Source organism: Squalius cephalus (assembly GCF_949319135.1).
Source record: "Squalius cephalus genome assembly, chromosome: 19".
NCBI classification, from domain to species: domain Eukaryota; kingdom Metazoa; phylum Chordata; class Actinopteri; order Cypriniformes; family Leuciscidae; genus Squalius; species Squalius cephalus.
Genome location: NC_137140.1, coordinates 29,422,466 through 29,446,817, shown reverse-complemented (window position 1 = coordinate 29,446,817; position 24,352 = coordinate 29,422,466). Strand labels below are relative to the sequence as shown.

Sequence of the window (24,352 nt, the reverse complement as noted above, 5' to 3'; positions counted from 1 at the left end):
CATGTATCGTGTGCAGCCTGCAGGGGTGTAGGCAGCCCAAATGTTTCGGGGCATGTGTGAAGCTTTGTATCACACTAAAAAGCTATACCCCCCACCAGGGCCCCAAACTTCCTAATTAGTTCATTAGCGCTAATATACTTCACACAAGAAGCAATTTACCATGCCTGGCAGGATCTGCAACCCGCTAACCTCATCGCTAATATCATTTGATATTTCATTATAGTCTGTTAATAACAGCTCTCTTCAACTCTTGCATTCTAACAAGACACCCGTCATTCAAGCCCTATCACTCTATCCACTCTCACTTTCGAAACTCCAGCTGTATTCCTCCACACCCACACTATCTTTCGTCTCTCGCAGTTAGCGGTAGGTTAAACTACAGGTCTGGAGTCAGTGTGGTACCAGATAATAGGCACTAACAGCTCTTCTATTCTCGTGAACTGTAGTCTGCTCTGAGAGTTTATATAGTGCTCGTTTTTGATAGTAAGTCAATTATTTATGTAAGTCGATTACCATATTTTCAGCTTCTGAATTAAAATGAATTTGATGTGTTTTGAAAGGCATTTGGTAACAAATGTAAGGGTGAAGAAAAAAGTGTCATGAAAAGGCTAAAAATGTATAGTTTCATAAAAAATCATCAGTGAAGCAGTTTGTTAGTATTTGATAATATTTATAATGGTAAAACCCCAAAATATTTGGGTCACAATATAAAAAAAAAAAAAAAAAATATTTGTAAAAATATTTTAATAATAATATATCATTACAAAATAGTTACAATTATATTTTTTTTGTATTCACTGTAAGGATATGTTTTATGTTATGTATTTGGTCTGTCTCCTCCCCCTCTGGTTGTCAGGCTTCTTGGGTGGATGAAGTAGGAGACGAACACGAAGAATATGAATTCCAAGGTTTTAATTCTCAATATTAAACAAATACAAACAAAAGGGAGCGTGTGCTCAGAACAGTGAAAACCTAACATTCAACATTGACCGACAAGTGAAGACTGAAACACTCAGGGCTTAAATACAGGGGAGAACAGATCAGGGAAACAAGACACAGCTGACAAGACTAACGAGGAACCAGGTGATACAAATGAACTAATGAGGGTAACCATGGAAACCAAGGAGTGGCGGGAAAACAGAACAAAGGAAGACATGTGACCAGTGACAAAAACACTCAAACAGAACAGAACTGTGACATAATTCCCCCCTCCCGGTAGGCGCGTCCTCGCGCCGTAGACAGACCAACAAATAGGGTGGGAGGGTGGGCACCCTGGAGGCTGACAAGGGCGTGGCTTGGCAGGACAGGGAGCCTCCAGGGCGGAGCTGGCAGTTCAGGTGACCAGGGCGAAGACAGCCTTTCAGGCGGCCATGGCGGAGAAGACCCCTTGGGTGGCCATGGCGGTGCGGACCCTTCGGGCGGCCATGGCGGAGACAACCCCTCGGGCGGCCATGGCGGTGCGGACCCTTCGGGTGGCCATGGCGGAGACGACCCCTCGGGTGGCCATGGCGGAGACGACCCTTCGGGTGGCCACGGCGGAGAAGACCCTTCGGGTGGCCACGGCGGAGACGACCCCTCGGGCGGCCATGGCGGTGCGGACCCTTCGGGTGGCCACGGCGGTGAAGACCCTTCGGGTGGCCACGGCGGAGAAGACCCTTCGGGTGGCCACGGCGGAGAAGACCCTTCGGGTGGCCACGGCGGAGAAGACCCTTCGGGTGGCCACGGCGGAGAAGACCCTTCGGGTGGCCACGGCGGAGAAGACCCTTCGGGTGGCCACGGCGGAGAAGACCCTTCGGGTGGCCACGGCGGAGAAGACCCTTCGGGTGGCCATGGTGGTGAGGACCCCTCAGGTGGCCAGGACGGAGCCCTATGGCCCCCCCCAAAAAAAATACTTGGGAAAAGTCCCGGGTACCAGAGAGGGCTCGGTGCTGGGCAGATCCAGCGATGAGGGCTCGGTGCTGAGGGCTCGGTGCTGGGCAGATCCAGCGGTGAGGGCTCGGTGCTGGGCAGATCCAGCGGTGAGGGCTCGGTGCTGGGCAGATCCAGCGGTGAGGGCTTTGTGCTGGGCAGATCCAGCGATGAGGGCTTTGTGCTGGGCAGATCCAGCGACGAAGAGAGCTCTGAGCTGGACAGGACCAGCGGCGAAGAAGGCTCTGAGCTGGACAGGACCAGCGGCGAAGAAGGCTCTGAGCTGGGCAGGACCAGCGGCGAAGAGGGCTCTGAGCTGGGCAGGACCAGCGGCGAAGAGGGCTCTGAGCTGGGCAGGACCAGCGGCGAAGAGGGCTCTGAGCTGGGCGGGACCAGCGGCGAAGAGGGCTCTGAGCTGGGCGGGACCAGCGGCGAAGAGGGCTCTGAGCTGGACGGGACCAGCGGCGAAGAGGGCTCTGAGCTGGACGGGACCAGCAGCGAAGAGGGCTTTGAGCTGGGCAGGACCAGCGGCGAAGAGGGCTCTGAGCTGGGCGGAACCAGCGGCGAAGAGGGCTCTGAACTGGACAGGACCAGCGATGAAGAGGGCTCTGTGCTGGACGGGACCAGCGGTGAAGGCTTTGAGCTGGACGGAACCAGCGGCGAAGGGAGCTTCAGGGTCGACGGAATAAAAGAAAACAAAAGCTCTGCGGGCATGACGCTGTCTGTCACAGGCGCAGCGGGCATAACGCTCACAGTCTCAGGGGTGGCGGGCATGACGCATACTGCCTTGGCTTCGGCAGATCTGGCGTGAAGTGCAGGCTCGGCTGGACTGGCGTGAAGTGCAGGCTCGGCTGGACTGGCGTGAAGTGCAGGCTCGGCTGGACTGGCGTGAAGTGCAGGCTCGGCTGGACTGGCGTGAAGTGCAGGCTCGGCTGGACTGGCGTGAAGTGCAGGCTCGGCTGGACTGGCGTGAAGTGCAGGCTCGACTGGACCAGCGTGTTCAATGGCTTTTCTGACTGACATGAAGGCTGGGTCGAACATCTTCAAAGCCAGGTCTGCACTGTTCGACACCAGCTTACGAGCTCGGGGCCAGAGGATCCCCGCAATCAATCTCCCCATAGTCTCTTTATTCTTTTGGTCGGTCAATCTGTCAGGCTTCTTGGGTGGATGAAGTAGGAGACGAACACGAAGAATATGAATTCCAAGGTTTTAATTCTCAATATTAAACAAATACAAACAAAAGGGAGCGTGTGCTCAGAACAGTGAAAACCTAACATTCAACATTGACCAACAAGTGAAGACTGAAACACTCAGGGCTTAAATACAGGGGAGAACAGATCAGGGAAACAAGACACAGCTGACAAGACTAACGAGGAACCAGGTGATACAAATGAACTAATGAGGGTAACCATGGAAACCAAGGAGTGGCGGGAAAACAGAACAAAGGAAGACATGTGACCAGTGACAAAAACACTCAAACAGAACAGAACTGTGACACTGGTGTACATTGGCTGTGATCCTTCAATCGGAGTGTATTATGGGTACAAGTAGTTTCTCAATGGAAATTAAATAGTTTACTTCAAAATGTAAGCAGCTGACAAAATGGCACTACATTGTAAATAAGAAGCTACTTCAGACAGCTGCAGTTTGAGTGACAGATAATGTTGACGCCTTGACTGAAAAAACACACAGCTGACCTTCTAACAGCGCCTGGCTAGTCAATCACTGTCCACTTGTTGTCCTCCTGTTTGCATGCGTTTTTCTTTGTTTGTTGTCTTTTTCTTTTTTCTTATTTTTGGCATTATGTTCTCTCTCTGCCTCTGTCTCTCAGCGTCTGTACAGATCTCTTTACTGTCTCTACTCCATTGTTTGTATTGATTGCCATCTGAGGTCAATGGCTTTTTAAAGCATCTAGATCGAAACACAGAGTGTTTTCCTCATCTCCCTCTCCCTCTCCTTCTCGCATTCCTTCCCTCTACCCCGCTCATTTCTGTGCAGTTTCATTCTTTTATCTCCCTCCATCATTGATCCGAGAGGTCGGAGAGCATTCCGGTCCAGTAATGTGTGGCCCATGGGCCTTCAGGTCATTTTAATTTGAGATCAGGTCAGTCGGGCTGAAAGAAAATGTGGTCTATCTGAATTAAAATGTCTGGAAGATGATCCGATTTCATCCACTTCACAATAAAAGGTGAATTAAAGTAATGAAGTTTTAGTTGGTGTATACAGAAGAGAAAAGAAATCTGCTCATCTCAACTGCAGCTGCTCGGCCGTAAGTGTGTGGTTTAAAGTTTGCCATCTTTGCTTGTTTCACAGCAGAACTTTTTGAGCCACTAACTATATAGAAATATCAAAAGATTGGGATCCGTTCATTTTTTAACACACACACACACACACACACACACACACACACACACACACACACACACACACACACACACACACACACACACACACACACACACACACACAGTCATCATTACAGTTTTGAATTAGTATTTGTTTTTTGTTTTTTTTAAATATATTTTTAAATGTAATATATTCCTGTGATGGCAGCAAGTCATTAGTCCAGTCTTCAGTGTCACATGACCCTTCAGAAATCATTTTAATATGCTGATTTGCTGCTCAAGAAACATTATTATTTTGTGATTATGATTATGATTATTATGGTAAATGGTATTTTCCATGTGGTTGCATGCTTGCTAAATAAATCAGAACCTTTTTACGCATTGGCTTAAAGGCCTTAAAATGCCTGAACCCCGATAATTGCTGCTTGCAGCTATATTTATTATTATTATTATAAAAATGTAAAACTTTTGTGCTGCTTAATATTTTTGTGGAAACTATGATACATGTTTCAGGATTCTTTGATAAATAGATAATTAATAGGAACAATATTTATTTGAAATATAAATACTTTGCATAATGTAATTTTTATTATGACTTACTAAATGAGTGTTAATTTCTTTTAAAAATAAATAAATAAAAAACAACCTAAACTATTTAACGGTAGTATATGTTGCTTGCAAAATAATTGTTTAGTGTTTTACTTTTATTTTTTAATAGTTTTGTTTCGTTACCAAAGCAATGAACGCATATAACAGGTCAACGTATAAAACTCATCTGTACAGCATCAAGTAATTTTGTATTTATCCTTTTTGAAAGCGAAGCACTGAAGGATGAAACATAATTAAACCCATTTAGAATATATTTTATGTTCAATAGCCATGCAATTCTTGACCAAATGTAAATATGAATATTTTGGTTTTGTATCAAAATATAACAAAATTTATAACAAGATTTTTACTGCCAGGCTCAAAAAGCACCATTAAAGTGTCATAAAAGTCCATAATGACTTCTGAAGAGATATGATCCTTTATACTTTAAAATGGCAGATATGCCTGGCTCTGATCTGTATCAGTCAAATACAGTATGAGGAACTTTGTTTCATCTCATGGCTGTTAATTCATTTGCTGTGGGATTCAGTCTTTTACAAATGAACAACAGAAGCAAGTAATTAACAGTTCTGTGGTCTCAGTTGGTTTGCTCTGCCATACCGGCTATAATGAAAGTAACAAGGGACTCGTGCAAAGGAACATAAAACTGTTGGGACATGGTCTAATCATGTGCTATTTACTCCCTCATAGGCCTCACTAAAACCCGGGGCAGCTTGTTTTACTTCCACATAGTCATTGTGTATGTTAGAGCGCCACCTACTGAGGGGAAGATGGTAATGTGAGGACATTTACATTCTGCACTGAAAAAGAAGAATTCAAGGTCATCACAATGAGATGGGAATAAGGAAAAAAATATTGTATAGCTGTATTTATATTCTCTCAGGAGTTCCTCCATAAAAGATAAGGAGCATACGTGGAAATGAAAAGGAAACGCTCTCTGCCGTGCTCGTGCGAGCCTGACTGTTTTGACAAATTACAGAGATGTTCTGTTTGCGAAGGACGGCGGTGTCAGAATGAATGAGAGCCATTTGTACATATAAAATATACATAAAAAGCTTATGAATGACAGTTTGGCATTACATTATGCTTTATTGTGGTTTTGGAGAGTAAATTCTCTATGTTTTATTTCTCACAGGTATTTGATACCGTCTCTGGACAGATCGCATGCTGGCTTCTATCGGTGTATTGTGAGGAACAGAGTTGGAGCGTTGTTACAGAGGAGAACCGAAGTACAAGTGGCATGTGAGTAAGCAAAGTAACTCTCCACCAATAATAGACAGTCAAATTGTGCCCTAGTGTGTGTGTATCTGTGGCCTGTTAGACCCTACAACATGTGGACAAAATATCCCCACAAAGATGGCAATATCCGAAATCCTTGTCCTTGTTGGGACATTTTTTGGTCCCCATGAGGAAAACAGCTTCTAAATCATACTAAGTGATGTTTTTTTAAAAATGTAAAAATACAGAAAGTTTTCTGTGATGGGTTGGTTTAGGGGTAGGGTTAGTGTAAGGGGATAGAATATATAGTTTGTACAGTATAAAAATCATTATGTCTACATGAAAACTCAACGTGTGTGTGTGTGCGTGTGTCTCAGGAACGGCAGCTGTTGGTGAGGTGACGTACCTGTGTTTCATTAAAAGCCCCTATCCAATGCCACAGCTGGTCCACTTTAACTTCATCATTAGATTGATGTGGTTGTGCGGACCAATCACTTTGCTCTCTCAGAATTTAATTCATTCCTCCGTTTTATAATCTGTTTAGCATGAGGAACAGCTGCTGCGCTTGAACCGAGTGGCAAGTCTCTGGTGTTTCAAGGCAGATTCAAGTTTCACTGCCTACTGTCCGGTCATTATTGAAGTTTTCTCTCAAAGTATGTGAGTGAAGCAACTCTGTAATCACTCAACTCCTCGCTCGCTGATCCGTGTTCAATCTAAGCAAAATTTGTGCAAGATTCACTGTAAATTCTTTCAATATGTTTGTTTTTAAATATCACAAATATCTCAGCACACAAAAATACATGAACAAAATCTGTGTTTTATTAAAACACTAACATTAGCCTGTTATTGTGTGATTATAATGGTTACGGATAAAAAAAAGCTCAAATACTCTCTATTTAAATTAACATTTCAGTTCAAACAAGCCTCCTTAATTAATAAATTGATCAAAAGTGACAGTAAAGGCATTTCTAATGTTACAAAAGATTTCCATTTCAAATAATTGTGGTTCTTTTGAACTTACTATTCATCAACGAATCAGCACAAATGTTTTCAACATTAGTAATAATAGAAATAAATGTTTCTTGATCACCAAATCAGTATATTAGAATGATTTCTGAAGGGGCATGTGACACTGAAGACTGGAGCAAGGAAATTCCTTTACTATATTTGTTGATCAAATAAATGCAGCTTTGGTGGACTTTCATTCAAAAACAACACAAGCACCTTCGTATTGGAACTAACACATCTGCGAATATGTAAAAATCTAAAAATGGCTGACTGTTGTCAAATTAATCAGCCTGGCTGATGTATCGGTCCATCCTTATTATCTCCTTTCATTTCAGGATATGTGGAGGTGCTCCACTTCTGGTCAAGATGGAAGTACTTAGACCTTATTTGCTTTTCTCATTTCCCTTTCAAGCACCTGTGCAATAATTGACATCCAATTACCTTTCGTTTCGTTTGAAGGATGAAGTGAGAGCAATCAAATACAAGAGTCAATACACAGGAAATGACATTGTGATATCAAAGGCAGGACATTGCCATTCTGGATATTGCATAATTTTTTAAGTGGTTTTCCTTAATTAGCTTTTTGATGAATAATGCTCTTGATATTAAAGACGCTGCCTTTGATTTTTAAATCTCTTCCACACAGTGTAGCTCGAAAGTGTGTCCGTTTCTAACTTTCTTTGCTAACAAAAGGAATAGTTCACCCAAAAGTGAAGGTTTTGTCATTTATTCACCCTCATGTGATTTCGACCCCATATTACTTTCTTTCAACCTCTCACATTCTGCCTTAGACCTCCGACATTACAGGGTTGAAATGACGAGAGTAATGACGTGAGTAAATTATGAGAACATTTTCATTTTTGGGTGTACTAACCTTTTAAAACAGTTGAGAGTGAAAGTGCAGTAAAGACCTTTATACTGTTATAAAAGATTTCTATTTCACATAAATGCTGTTCTAATCATCAATGAATCAGCAAACACATTTTAAACATTAATAATAAGACATTTTTCTTGAGCGCCAAATCAGCATATTAGAATGATTTCTGAAGGATCATGTGACACTGAAGACTGGAGTGATGATGCTGAAAATTCAGCTTTGCCATCAGGTTTAATAATATTTTATAATATTACTGTTTTTACTGTGTTTTGATCAAATAAATACAGGTTTGTTGAGAATAAGAGACTTTATTTGAAAAAAAAAAATCTGTACACACCCTAGACTTTTGAACATTTTTGTTTGCTTTTAAAACACACGGTTTCACTTTATTTTGATGGTCCCTTTAACATATTCTGTTGACTATAAGTAAAGTTGCACCTACATGTCTACTAACTCTCATTAGAGTGTTAGTAGAGTATTATTAGACTGGTAGTTGGGGTTATAATAAATTGACATGTAGTTGCAAAGTTACTTATAGTCAGTAGAATGTCTGTTGGAGGACCATCACAATAAAGAGTTAGCAGATCAGTCTATGAATATTTCAATGAGAGTTGACATACAGTTGCAAAGTTACTTATAATCAACAGAATGTTCAAAAAGAACCATCAAAATAAAGTGTTACCAAACACACATCTTGAGAGTAAAAGCTGCTCTACAAACCTTCTTTTCCAGTGATTGTTATTGCCATGTGCAGTATTGTATAGATTTTACCAAACATTGTCCAGAACAAATAAATCAATTTATTTACAGGAAGTTTAGTATCTACTTGTGTCCGTGTGAAAGCAACAAGCGGCTGAATCAGATAGGGGTGTAAAAAAGAATGACTGCTGATTTAACGCATGGTGAATGTCCGTTCGGATGAGTCAGTTCTGGTCACTGTCATGGCCGATAGCTAGCTGAAACATATCATCCCCAATCCGACGGCATCCACGATGATGTCTGGCGCCGTGTCAGAGCACGCCTGTCAAACGCTGCCCAGCTGAAGCAGATGGTGAAAGACACTAGAAAACCCTGGAAAATTCTGCAGTGTGTCTGTCTCTGGCAAAACGACAAACGTTAATAACACTGCAACTGTTTTTAATCCACTGATGTAGGCACTTGTACCAGAAATGAAAGTCCTGTTTGTATTTGTAGTGGCGTTATGAGGCAGTGTTTACACAGATGTTATGTGCTAAATGCTAACATATGCACAATATAAGTTTAACACATTTGCTAACTCTTTTGTTTTGTTTTTGTCTGCAGATATGGGAAGTTTTGAGGATGGGGAACGAGCTCAAGCCGTATCCCAAGGAGAAGGAGCCGTTATACCGGCGCCTCGCATTCGCTGTTTTCCTCAACCACAGGTTACCTGGTTCAGAGATGGACGCAAAATCCCTCCCAGCAGTCGAATGTGAGTTTCTCAATCTGTTGGGTTCCTTTTTCCTATTCCATCTTTATCTTTTTCCTTTCCGCAAGCAGTTTGAGTGTACATGATTGTTTTTGAGGAAACTTTGTATCTGTACATCTAGTCTGGAGATATGCACACTGTTATATTGCCTCCAGGTGTGTTTCTGAATGTGTGTATGAGCTTGTGGAGGTGTTTGTTTGTCATCATATAGCATACGCATTTATTGACTTGCTAGCATGAGTTCTCTCAGAAACCTCTATGAGTTATGAGGAGACAAAGGCTGAACATCTTTCTGCAGTCCTATCTATCTATCTGAAGGCCTATATATACTCACAACAAAGTTTTTCGTTCTTCGTTTAGGGGTAAAACGAAGTTTGAAATACCTTTGCAGTGATATATTGTTAAAGTGATGTTTAGATGAACATGTGCTCCACAATTTCCTCTCAAAAACAAAATAAACAACAAAAAATGACAGCTGTGAGAAAACAGCAGTTAAGAAAGCATCTGATCATAGTGATGTAGGCCCTCCAGTCAAGTAAAGTCACCTTATGTTTATTAATATAGCACTTTATAAAATAGATTGCTTTAAACTAAACAGATTTACCGTATTAAACATAAAAAAAAAAAAAACTTATCTGTACAGCATCAAGTAATTTTGTATTTATCCTTTTTAAAAGCGAAGCACTGAAGGATGAAACATAATTAAACCCATTTAGAATATATGTTATGTTCAATAGCCATGCAATTCTTGACCAAATGTAAATATGAATATTTTGGGTTTGTATCAAAATATAACAAAATTGGATGTGGATTTGTACTGCCAGGCTCAAAAAGCACCATTAAAGTGCCATAATGACTTGTGCGCTATACTGCAAGTCTTCTGCAGAGATATGATCCTTTATACTTTAAAATGGCAGATATTCATTGCTCTGATCTTTATCAGTCAAAATAAAATAACAGTTTCAGAATTGCTTTCAATTAGAATTGCATTTCGATTTCTACTATAAAGCGGCTCTCCAGTGTGTTTGTGTGTTTCACTCGCGGACGCCTGACCTCGATGGACTCAAGAGGAAATGAACCGGAGAAGATTTCCATGTCAAAGAAGGCGGAGCCTCAGAGCCACACCTACCAATTACGTAATCACAATGGACCAATGGGAGTTCAAAGGTGTTTACCAGCCTAAAGTTCGCTTTGGCAAGCTGTTTCAAACTCCCAAAACAAACTCCAAACCAACATCAATTTGGCCTGATTTTGTTCGAAATGACGTCCCATCATAATTTTCTTGAATTATATCTGGCCACTATTTCAATCTGGCATTGCAAAGACTCTTAATGATGTGTCCAAGTATTTCCATTTTCTGTAATGTTCTCTATGCCTTCCTTTGCCCCTTCCTGCACTCTTATATTCCTCGCTCGCATATGAATGTCTGTTTCTAGCTCTGAGCCAAGGTTACCTCGTGCAAATGAGTGGAGCTGATAACATTTATTCCAGGAAAATCATTTAATTGAATTTTAATCAGGCCATTGGCACCTCCGTCGCAGTTTCAAAGACTCTGTGAAAAATGGAAATAAGCGTAACATTGACCGAGACGCCCATGGAGGACTGCTAGTCTGTCTGAGAGCGTCCTGGCGTTTCTGACTCCGTCTGCTCTAGATTGGTGAATTCTAAACTCTCGCTCTTTATTTTCGTCAGATTGTACTCATTTTGGTGGCCCTCGCTCTGGTGAAAACTAGCTGTGCAGCCCAAGGTTCATGAAATGGAGAGTTTTCAGAAGCACAAAGCTTTCTCCCTCACCTCTCATCCACTCTCTGTCTCTTTTCCCTCTAATCATGCAATCACACAGCCCAGAAAAGAGCAGGATAATCAATGCCTGAGAGAGAGAGAGACGTGTTCCTCCATTTTCACTCACAACCCTGCCTCCCTTCAGCCACTTTCAAATTCTAGCACACAGGAGCGCCGCTGTGGATGATAAAATGACATTTTCTAGCACTTTGCTTTTCAGTCGCCTACAGTGCTAATTTGTGTTAACCGAGCTGTTGACATTTTGCCAAATTATGTTAAGTTTATGTTACATGAAAAGTATGAATTATAGAATAGCATTCTTGTTTTAAAAGACAACATGACAGTATTTGCATTCAATGTGCCCACTTATTAAATCAGGGGAGGGTGAAATATATTTTATTTAAGACTATTATATTATTACAGCACATGCATTGCAACACTACTGTATATAGATAGACATTTTGGTTATGGTTTGTTCCAAACTTCTAACCTTAAGTACTAAACATCTGTAATTAATGTGGCCTGAATCACTTAAAATGATAGTTCACCAAAAAATAATAACATTTTGTCATCATTTACTCGCACTCATGTTGTCCCAAACCTGTATGACTGACTGTAAATGTGGTTAGTAATATTTACGTTGTTTTTGAACATGCACTTTCTTACTAAAGCGTTCATGAAATAAATGTTTATATGGAGACTCAATTTACTAAAAATGATTTGATGCAGCTGATAGCGTTTATTTTCTAAAGTCAGGTCAGGAAATAAATCAGGTAACAGCAGACACTGCATACAAATTTGTGCTTAATGTAATTTGCACACCGAAATTCCCTATTCTGCAGGGCGTTTCAGTGCTATAGTAGGTTGTGAAAGACTTCCACAATCTAGCATACTATGTAGGGACTCTACAGTAGGTTGTGAAAGACTTCCACAGTCTAGCATACTATGTAGGGACTCTACAGTAGGTTGTGAAAGACTTCCACAATCTAGCATAATGTGTAGGGACTTTACTGCATCACTCCATCAATGCAGTCCAGGCAATGTGCATCTGGATGTATGCCCAATTAAAATGCTTTTCTACATCATTTGATCATCATTAAGTGAATTACTGCTGCCATAATCAATACAATATGTAAACAAACCATTTCTCTTAAATTAAATTCCACTTACTGCTTTTTTGTGGACAGTAAGTGTAATGTAATTTGCCCCAGGCATTTATAATCTGACCCAAGAAACACTTTTTTTTCCATATTGCTTTTTTGTAATGTTTGTATAGCTGTGATGCAGTGAGGTGGTTTTAATGAATGCACGAGAGCTGAAAACAGTTATAGGAACTCAAAGCGTTTAACTCACTCAGAATGCTTCACCTTGTGTGTCTGTGTGCGCAGCCACTGAAGCCTGACCAACATTTGCTCATTAAGCAAATTATTATTTTTCTTTTCTCATGTTCGGCAAGAAGAAAATGAACAGATTTTGTTGTAAATTGAGCTGTAGATTGGTAAAGCTTGTCCAGCAGAAGTAGCATTCTTTCTCTCTCCACGCTCCCCTCTGACTCCAGTTTCCCCTTGATGAGATGATTTGGTGCTGAGATGCTGCACTGGGACAGTGTGTTCTCCACCCCGCTCCACAGCTGCTCCTGTTGTGCTGCTCTCAGAGAAGCTTGATGCCATTGACAAATCAGACTGTGAACATGTTTAGCCTTTTCTATAGTGGTATCTTTCTATTTTTATTTTCCGTTCTTCAGTTTGTTCATCTATCTATCCGTTCATTTGTTTGTTTGTGAGGTCATTCATTTGATCATTCTTGTCTGTTTGTCTGTCATTGTATCCTTCCATCCATCCATCCATCCATCCATCCATCCATCGTCCTATATTTTTATATTTTTATTTTCTGATCGTTTGTTTGTTTGTATGGTCATTCATTTGATCATTCTGTCTGTTGATCCATCCATCCATCCATCCATCCATCCATCCATCCATCCATCCATCCATCCATCCATCTATCAAACCATTTGTTTGTTTGTAAGGTCATTCATTTGATCATTCTTGTCTATCTATCTATCCGTCTGTCTGTCTGTCTGTCTGCGTTTGTATCATTCCATCCATCCATCCATCCATCCATCCATCCATCCATCCATCTATCAAACCATTTGTTTGTTTGTAAGGTCCTTCATTTGATCATTCTTGTCTGTCTGTCTGTCTGTCTGTCATTGTATCCTTCCTTCCATCCATCCATCGTCCTGTTTTTTTTCTGTTTTTTTTTGTTTGTTTGTTTGTTTGTTTGTTTGTATGGTCATTCATTTGATCATTCTGTCTGTTTATCTATCTATCTATCTATCTATCTATCTATCTATCTATCTATCTATCTATCTATCTATCTATCTATCTATCTATCTATCTATCTATCTATCTATCCGTATGTCTGTCTGTCTGCGTTTGTATCATTCCATCCATCCATCCATCCATCCATCCATCCATCCATCCATCCATCCATCCATCCATCCATCCATCCATCCATCCATCCATCCATCGTCCTATATTATTATATTTTTATTTTCCGTTCGTTTGTTTGTTTGTATGGTCATTCATTTGTTCATTATTGTCTGTCTGTCATTGTATCCATTTGATCATTCTATCTATCTATCTATCTATCTATCTATCTATCTATCTATCTATCTATCTATCTATCTATCTATCTATCTATCTATCTATCTATCTATCTATCCGTCTGTCTGTCTGTCTGTCTGCGTTTGTATCATTCCATCCATCCATCTGTCTATATGTCTGTGTTGTTGTCTCATAACATCCATTCATCCATCCGTCTGTCTATCTATTGTTCTATCGTATTGTGATTCTCCGAATAAATCCACAAAGAGACACATCTGATGCCTCCCTTACCATCAGTCGGTGTGTCCTACAGCAGTCTTCCGTGTCAGAGACGACACCCTCCCTTCATTACCTTCCTGCCTACAGGGAGCGAGAGAGCGGCTTGAAAGCACTCATTTAACCGCAATAGCCATTAGTCTTTCATTATTGAATAGGAATGCAATTGAAATGCCCTTTTCCACTGGCTGCATTTGATTTGTTGTGTTATTTGGGAGGCCTAATGTTGTGTATAATCAGAACCTCGGCTGGTAAACACATTCCAGGAGCTGCTCCACTCCAGACGAGAGTTTAAGGAAAGGTGCTCTTCTGTTTTTCTATTTAGTTTAGAACGTCCCTTGCGTTCCGACCTATTCCACTAAAGAATTTGATTTAGACAATGCCGATAATCCTCAGCGTTTGGATGACTGTTTCTCATTTGATCCTCTCCTCTTCAAGTTTCTCTTTTCTAAAACATTGTTTCTAACAGGATACCCTTAAATGGGTGGTAGCTGAGGTTTCAGGCAGCTCTTGTGACACACGCTGGCACAAACCAATCCCTCTATATTGACAGTAATTTCCAGTAATTATTATTATTTTGTATTATATATTCATAGAACAATAACAGAAAGGCATTATTTCCCGGGCAAAGTTTGTATTAGTGATGATAGGACACAGGTAACAGCATGTCTATAGTATGCAGACATGCCTCTAAAGAAAGAGATTATATTTATAACGCTGTATTATAGATTTGACATCACTCATTTTTGTGTGATTAAATATCTGCATTTCTCTTAGTATATAATCACACATGTGAGCCAGTTTCACCCACAGTTTGCATATTGTGCATTCAGTGTTTATATGCATGTAATTTTCTGATTAATGTCCATGTTTTGGTTCAATCTTTAATCTGAAAAAAGGATGTTTACACGTTAGACTATTCCTGTATTTAATCATATTCTGAACAAATTCACATTCTATTCTATTCTAGGAATATAGGAAGTGCTTACTGAAAATTCATTTGAATAATTCTTACAGTAATTTAATAAACTGATTCCCTCCGACAAAATGCAGGTCATGAGTCTCTTTACCCGCCTGTATATAGATTTATGTGCATTCCTAAAAGTAATCTCTTTTCTCCCTCAAAAAATGCTTCACAACCCCTTAGTCATGCATCTACACGAAATGTGCAATTTAACCATCTGCATCTGAAAAAGCAATATGTTGATGTAAGCAAAATGCTTTGCTCTTTAAAAACAGAATATGTATTCAGAATGTTTGCGCATTTATCATCGTCAGTGAGGAGTTATTTGACTGAATCATACCGAAAATAGATTGTAATATTAATGCTATCATTCCTGACCAGATGATAAAGGTCATAGAGCCCGAGCAGATTTGATCCAAACTAGCATTGCATTTTTACATTGACATGTAAGGCTTACAGCAGTTTAGCAATAAGGATGGTTATGCTAAACGCTTAAGACACATGGGCTGGCTCAGGTTCCTGTTAGTGGGTGGTAAAATTGAGGTTTTATTTGAGGCCTGAATATATTTGACTAGTGTCAGAAAGGATTTCCTTTCAACAGATGCTTATGGCACCAGAGGGGCTACTTCTGTTTTTCTGCATCACAAAACTTGAGAAACTGGCTGCAGCAATAGCATTAGCTTTTATTTGTTAGACAGGTGTGTTGCTCTCATATGTGTGCACAACGTGTTCTTCTACTCCTGATTTTCCATTCCTGGTCATTTCCCTGGAAAATTCAAGCATACTCTTTTTGTCAGTTTTATTTGACCACCTGTATTCAGCTTGTGCTTTGTGTGTGCGCTAGATCTTGTGTGTGTGTGTGTTCTGTCAGTATTAGTAAGTGTTCCCAGATATATTTACCATGCCTGTGTGCGTGTGATATTCACTCGAGATCTTATTCCCTCTAAAGGGACTGTGGCTTGTGCCGTGTGTATTTGTCTAAGTATAATAGAGGTCATCGACTGCGGACCCTGTTGCTCCCCGGAGAGAGTCAAAAAAGCACTGCACTGACAAATGCCATTCCATTCAGCATTGTGTACATAACTGTTATAGTGGGTCAGCAAACACACACATACCAACACTGGCGCACACAAGCTCACAAAACCAGCTGTCTTAGGGGCCGTTCACGCATAATGCTTCTTAGTGTCTAAAAGCGCTTTTAAAAAAGCTCAGCGCAGAACATGAGTGTCTCAAGACACGCTTTTGAGAGGTGATGCAGTAGCAAAACCGTTATAAAAACTGTGTCGCTGCTCAGAGAACGACAGGACAGAGATCTGTTTGTGTTTGCCCCATCCTTTTACGCTGTCAAACAAAACAGTTGCCATGGCAACTTGCTACTGAAACAAAAGTACTTGCAATATTTGCCCCGCCTCCGGGGTCTTCTGATTGGTCCACTGTTTTGGAACTGTCGTTAAAAGTTGAAATTCTTTCAACTAGACCCGTCGTCTTAAAAACGCAGCAATTATGTGCGAGACATGAGCGTTACGATCATACAAGTCCGTCTAGCAAACAATATAAAAAAAGTAAAGAATAAGAATATAAAACACACTCTGTGTGAACGGCCCCTCACTGTCTAGTTTCTAGGCAGCTCCCTTCTGACAGATTTGACTGATTTGAAATCCACTGTTTCTGGTCAAATTTGACGTTAGCGTGTTGCTAAACGTCTCTTAATAAGTGAGGCATCTGCAACTGGTCTGAAGGGGTATGTTTTGCAATTAAACCCATTATCCCACTTAAAACAAGCTTAGGGTATTTATGTAATTTATGTTATGGAGATGGAATATTGATTTAGGTGCTGTTTTGCTGTGCTACGAGGGCTAGCACATCTGTCTTTTTGCTGGGTCGATGGTCATTTATGCAGTTTAGTGGTCATTGTACACAACTATTTGACTATATAATGCCACGATTTATCCATCAGAATCAAGTATTCCAGAGAGCTGTATAATAAGCATAACAATGTTTGCCCTTATATATATTTGGTTAAATAGTGAATTTGTTTTAATTAAATTAATTATATGTACTTGTCAGGATTAAATGAAAGTGCACTATTGTTCAAAAGTTGTGGGTCACTAAGATGGGGTCACTTGAAAGAAATAAATGAATACTTTTATTCAGCAAGGACACATTAAATTGATCAAAAGTTAGAGTAAAGACATTTAAAATGTTGCAAAACATTTCTTACGAGTTCTGAATAAATCTATTAATCAAAGAATCCAAAGAATCAAAGCATCATGCATCATGGTTTCCATAAAAGTAAGAGTTATTTCATAAAATGTAGTAATATCTCACAGTATTACTGTTTTTACTCCAGTGCAGCCTTGGTGAACGTATACTTTTTTCAAAAACATTTTTTAAAAAAATCACAGTGACTCAGGCTTGTAATCAACTTTTATCTATCTGTGCATTCTGGTAATGCCTTCTCCTCTAATGATTAATATGATTTGGCATGCATACATAAAAGATGTATTTATGATACCTACTTTTTGGAACAGCCTTTGCATTGAGAGTGAATGTGTTGCCTTGTAACGCTGTCTTGACAGCTCACTAGATTTTGAGACTGACCTACAGACTCTATGGTTTATGCACACATACTGTACTGTATGAATTCTCTCAGAACAGCATTCTTTAGCAGACTTAAATGTGGGATCGCAGTAAGTGAATGTGGTAAATACCTTTGATGAGAAAACACAACTCAACAGTGATTCTAATTTCTCAGCTCTGTGATTCGACAAGAAACGGTCACTGATGGCTGATTCCAAGAAATCTTTTCACGAACACATGTTGGAATACACACAAACTCAGAGAGAGAGAAAGGCAGGAAAAAACTGATATAGGTGTAAAAGAAGTGAAGAATTATTCACAAAAAATGTGTGCAAAAGTCTAATTGCACACTGTCTATATGATGTTCTGATATCATGGAATCAATCAGAAGAGTAAAGGAATGTTTTCCTCAATAACCAACTTGTATGATTTGATTTATCATTCTTGTCCTTATGTTTGTTGAAATCCCCCCATAAATAAAAAAATAAAAGAAAAGCACCATTCCAGTTTATTTTATCACCATGCACTGCATATGCACGCTTCATTAGGGGTTACTTGAATATTTTTACGATATTATGTCTGGGTTACATGTCCTTTGACATTTATAAATATATAAGTTTATAATAATTGCCATATGTTGCCACCACATAAAACGGGTTCATGGGCTTCATCTTATTTTATATTCATGTGCCTTTTCAGAAATATGTATATATGTGCAATATTTATGAGTTTTGTGGGACATGTACGATAATGTTTATGCATGACCTTTATCATGTGTCAGTCAGGAATTTGGTGCTTGCATGTAGATCATATTATTAGTGTGTGTGTGTGTGTGCGCGTGTGTGTGTGAGAGAGAGAGAGAGAGAGAGAGAGAGAGAATGTGTGAATGTCCATGAAGCCATAAGGAAAAAACAATGTGTGTGCATTGTGCATATAAATGTGCGTGTGTGTGCGTGTGTGTGTGTGTTCTTCACTGCCTCATTAGTTGCTCGGTCTGCTAGATGTGTCTTTATTCTCGTTTTATGCGCTCAGGTTTAGGGAATCACCTGAGATTAATTTGCAGTCTTGGGCCGCTCACTTCAATCCATAATTCAGCAGCAGTGTGGCTCTCTTCCTGACACCTGGCGCACCAGGACCCAGGCAGAGTGAAATATTCACTACAGATCATCACACCACAGCCGCTCGCCCTTATTAACCGGCCCCTTATCCGTCTGGAACGATGCATAGTGGTCCGAAAACGGGAGAAATGTGAGACCAAGTGTGTTCACGAGGAGATATTAAAATCAATCATCCGCTCTTATGTCATCCCTCTATGTTGAGCTGCTCTAATCATACAGCAGTCATTAATCATTTCAAGAGGTTGATGTAATATCCTGTGACAGCCAGCTGCGCTAGAGCATAATGTCTTTATCGTGCCGTTGTTAAGGTTTATCTTCAGGCGACGTGTAGGAATGGGATGAGGCTTTTTGCTTTTTAATAAACCAAACTGTGCTGTTGAAATCCTTAGCGGTAATTAAATTAGCAGTAATCAGTAATTTCAATATTTTATGTGTTTTATCTTTATTGAAAGTGTTGGAGTGTTTGGATTGTTGTAATCAGGGATTTAGGACTACATTTTTTGCTTTTTGGAATGTGCAGATACTCATGAATATTTGTATTTGAGTTGATTTGTTGATGATTTGGCTTGCTAAAAGCTGCAACACTCTGTGCACACATTGTATGTTATTTGGCTGTTTGTATTGCCATCATTGCAGCTTTTATTGGAAGGAAAGCGGAGAACAGTTAATAAACGATGGGAAAACGTGATGTACTGTAGACATGAAGCATACTGGACTTAAACTCATGTCGGCCTCATGAGCGCCACAGCTCAATGTGTTTCATGGTTTTTATTGTTAAAAAAAATCGTTTTAAAAATTCAACTTTTCAACTTTCAAAAAGCTGAAGTAAAATTATAAATAAGATAAATAGAAGTATAAAACAAAATTACTTCAGCTAAAATTAAAATGAACATTAAAAAAAAAAAAACAGCTAATTCAGAACATGAAAATGGTCCAGTATACAGTGCTATGCATAAGTTTAGACACCCATGCTAAAGTTGACTAAAAAGAGGAATAAAAAATCATCTTTTGGAAATTGAACTTAATGCCTTAATTAAAAATAATAGGAAAAACCCAACCTTTAAGGACACCAATTTTCTTTGCGAATGAATAATGTATCGTAAATAAATAAACGTTCTTCCTTAAAATACAGGGTGCATAAGTCTGGGCACCCCTATGTTAAATTCCCATAGAGGCAGGCAGATTTTTATTTTTAAAGGCCAGTTACTTCATGGATCCAGAATACTATGCATCTTAATAAAGTTCTCTTGGCCTTTGGAATTAAAATAGCCCCACATCATCACATAGCCTTCACCATACCTAGAGATTGGCATGGATTACTTTCCATAAGATCATCTCTCAATGCAAATCAAACCAGCTATTAGGCTAATTGAAATAAAACCATGCCAATCTCTAGGTATGGTGAAGTATTAGGTATTAATACTAGGTATTATTCATTCACAAAGAAAATTGGTGTCCTTAAAGGTTGGATTTTTCCTAATTTTTTTAATTAAGGCATTAAGTTCAATTTCCAAAAGATGATTTTTTATTCCTCTTTTTAGTCAACTTTAGCATGGGTGTCTAAACTTATGCATAGCACTGTATGTATATATACACATTATTATCTTTCTTTAGTGTGTAACGTTGCTGTATGAGCATGAAAAGGGTCTGCAAAGTTACAAAGCACAAAGTCACTCCAAAAGGAAGTTATTCTCTATGAGCACGCACTGTTTTATTCTAGGAACATACACCTCACAATATTCCTCATTTAAATAATCCACGCCCAATGTATGCGCAAAAAAGAAGCATGGCCTGATTGAGTTGCGTTAGCGTTGAAACATTAACATAATTAGCTTACGCTACATTTAAAAATCAACATTTACATTTCCCTGAAATTGTTGTAAATGATTCATTCTACTTGCAAATGCTGTTTCTCGTTGACCTCAACTACAGTGGGTGGCCTCAGAAAACTCCTGGATCGATAGAGGTTTGAACCTAAAGAAATAGTTATTTTTGGACAGTGCAAAAGAACTACAGTGGTTTGATGGAAAGGATTTATTTTTAACCACATTAATACTCCAGAACTCCAAGTTGAAGTAGATTACAATATGTGACCCTGGATCACAAAACCAGTCAAGTCGCACGGGTATATTTGTGGCAATAGCCAACAATAAATTGTATGGGTCAAAATTATAGATTTTTCTTTTATGCCAAAAATCATTAGGATATTAAGTAAAAATCATGTTCCATGAAGATATTTTGTAAATTTCCTACCATACATATATTAAACATTTATTTTTGTGAGTGAATGCAGCATAAGCGCGAACATAAATGGACAACTTTAAAGATGATTTTCTCAATGTTTCGATTTTTTTGCACTCTCAGATTTCAAATTTTCAAATGGTTGTATCTTAACAAACCATACATCAACGAAAAGCTTATTTATTCAATTGCAGAAAATTTACCCATGTGACTGGTTTTGTGGTCCAGGATCACATATAAGGAAGATATGGCGTCTTGTGAAGGGCACTCCAAAGTATAGTGACTTAAAACTTCAATAACAGTTATGTTATAGTTATTGCATGTTGTTTGCTAAGGTTTATCTATACAGACCCAATAGATCTAAGGGTGTAAGAATATACAGTGTACAATTACAGGCCTATCGATTGTTCTCTTGGAGTAGTAAAGCCAAGAGAGAAAGAAAGATAAGTTAAAGTTCTGTCAGTTTTGCCTTAGAATATGCTGACTTTATCAGTACGCATCTGCAGCCTTGTGCGATAGCGGCTCTGAGGCTCCGGCACACGTTTGGTATTCCTGCTGTGAGACGGACAGATTCCTATTAGCATTCAGACCCCAGAGGACTCGGACAGGGGTGCCAGTTCAGAGACTGTGGGTGTGTGTGAGACAGGTCGAGGGCAGCCACGCAGAACCAACAATTCTTCCTCAATCGTCCAGCACATAGTCATAATGAGAAAACATTGATTGTAAACAAAGGAGGCACAGTAATTGGGACTCCATGGGGTAAGTGTCAGGACTCGGCCCAGTAGACAACAGTGGGGCGGTCGGTGGAGAGAGGGCTGCTTATTCAAAGTGAGATGCATGAACGTACTGCTAAAGATGAGAAACTATCAATGAGAAACAAGTTGTTTTATTTTAAAGGTATTTTAAATGAAGTTTACTAAAGGGTAAAAGATTTTGTTAATTTGCTATATACATATACACTATACACATACATACACATCTACACACTGTTTCAGACTTTCTTACTGTTTTTGAAAGATGCTAACCCAGGGAATACTTAATGGAAACCAGAAATAGTATAGATAACAAAAACAAATAAACTATATTAGATATATGACATTTCTGGTTCCCGTTAAATATTTCCTATTCTTGTTAAGTCTTTATTTAGCACGTACACTCTCAGAAAAAAGGTACAAAAGCTGTCACTGGGGTGGTACCCTTTCAAATGGTACATCTTAGTACCTAAAGTGTGCATATTAGTATCTCAAACGTACATATTGGTACCAATAGTGTACATATTAGAACCTAAATGGTACATATTGAAAGGGTACCGTCCCAGTGACAGATTTTGTACCTTGTTTTTTTTTTTTTTTTTTGAGAGTGTATATTTCAAAGTACTTGAATTTTTCAAGGGTTGAAAGGATGAAAAGGATGGAAGATAATGGTAATAATATTTCTGTTTTTCTGGAAAAATGTCTTCCATCACAGCAGCTGTTGCATGTCCCTGACGCCCGGAAGAAGTTTCTGTGATATTTATGGAGCAAAGTCATCTTATGGGGTTGTTAATCTGGAGGGTAAATGACAGATGGAGAAATTAAGTTTCTTTGTTCATCTGAATGTTCATCTGAGTGTCAATGAATATGAAAAACAACAACATCAACAAAAGAAACATTCAGAATTCTGTCATGTTTTTTAAGACATTTGTCTTTGTGTAAATGAATAGGCGTAACGAGATGGCAGTGAATTAGCGCTCCGCAGTGGCTCTGAAACATCCGTCGGGAAATTTTCATGTAAATATCAGCTTTTCAAGCGCGGCACTGAACATTTGGTGTGTAGATTGCGGTGATATTACTGATGCAGTGTTATAAATCACTGCTTGAGTGTGATGTCTGACAGCTGCAGATTTCTGACCGTGATTCTGCTTGTTGTTTTCTCACAGAGCCATTACTCTGGACAATACGCTGGTCATCCTGTCCACCGTGGCTCCAGATGCTGGAAGATACTACGTGCAAGCCGTAAATGACAAGAACGGAGAAAACAAGACCGGCCAGCCCATAACGCTGTCTGTAGAAAGTAAGTCTGTAGAAATTTGGACACACCCATGCACAAGGTTACATTTGAACTTCTTTCTAAAGACTAAAATTAAGCGTATGTGTGGGTGTGTGTAGAATAATAGAAAAAAAGAAATTATGTATATATAGCCTATATATATATATATATATATATATATATATATATATATATTCTAGTATTTTACACACACACACACACACACACACACACACACACACACATATATATATATATATTTATTTTTAACAGCCATGTGTAATTTCTAAACCTGACCTTTATAATACAGTGAAAGTTAAAATATACTTTAACCATATTCAAATGTATATACAGAAGCATACTTCTGTTCTCAATCTTCCTCGTTCTTATGTGAAAAAATGAAAGTAAATACAAAAAGTTTGTCTATCCGCTCCATGAGTCTTGGCTTTCCATTTTAGATAACATGCCGGTTTATATGAACATATAAATCTGTGAACAACAGGATATAGACAAATACATATTTGTCTTCGGTGACAGCGCTTTGTTTTTTTACTCTCACAGTTTCTATGAAATTCCAGAGTGAGAATATTGACAGTTATGGATTGTACTTTGTAAGAGTGTTGGTGTATCAAATTCTCTCTGCAAACCAGGATATGATATTTTTGAGTCAAAAACAGGAGGAACAAAAGAATATTGCGGCAACAGATTAGAGATAGTGGGGGTGGGGTGTGTGTGTGTGTGTGTGTGTGTGTGTCTAGAGGACAGTCCTTCCCAGAAGCTGTAGTTGAGTTTCAGGGCTTTACAGAAGACTGTCTCTGACAGAACTCCGCACACACACACACACACGCGCGCTCTCCCACACACTAGCGTAGCCGCCAGGAGAGCAGAGATATAAGTTCCTGTTCCAAACACAAACCTGTCACACTTGCTGTAACACGTACAATACATCGGCTGGCACTTCTTACATCTGGACACACTCACACCTGAAGATGACAGATCAGAGTTCTATTAAAAACACTCACTCGATAATGTCTTTTACCTGTGTGTCATAACACACATTTCTCCTCTGCTGTAGATGTTGGTGGTCCTGCAGACCCCATCGCTCCCACCATTGTGATTCCGCCGAGGAACACCAGCGTCATCTCCGGCACCTCCGAGGTCACTATGGAGTGTGTGGCCAATGCTAGGTGACGACCTCTGATTCCTTCGCAGTTTGAATGAAAGGAAAATGATTTTAATTACAAGACGAGCAGTGGGTTGAAGTCTATCATAATTTGTATTCTTTTCTCGACACTTTTCTGTAATTATTTCTTGTGAAGTACAGACTCTAAAGAAAATTAGGTGG

The 24,352-nt window shown here is 39.4% G+C and overlaps 1 protein-coding gene across 7 annotated transcripts in view; it reads left to right on the top strand.

The window, feature by feature from the left end:
* sdk2b (sidekick cell adhesion molecule 2b) overlaps positions 1–24,352 on the top strand; it is a 295,948-nt gene that overhangs the window by 220,006 nt on the left and 51,590 nt on the right. For 6 of the 7 annotated variants that reach the window (XM_079851451.1, XM_079851455.1, XM_079851453.1 and 3 more), the window contains exons 3-6: positions 5,998–6,104; positions 9,268–9,415; positions 22,898–23,031; positions 24,083–24,194. In XM_079851451.1, coding sequence (XP_079707577.1) covers positions 5,998–6,104; positions 9,268–9,415; positions 22,898–23,031; positions 24,083–24,194 — 501 coding nt within the window. Of the gene's footprint in view, positions 1–5,997; positions 6,105–9,267; positions 9,416–21,702; positions 21,739–22,897; positions 23,032–24,082; positions 24,195–24,352 lie in introns of those variants that run through there. The other variant, XM_079851456.1, reaches the window with a different exon arrangement.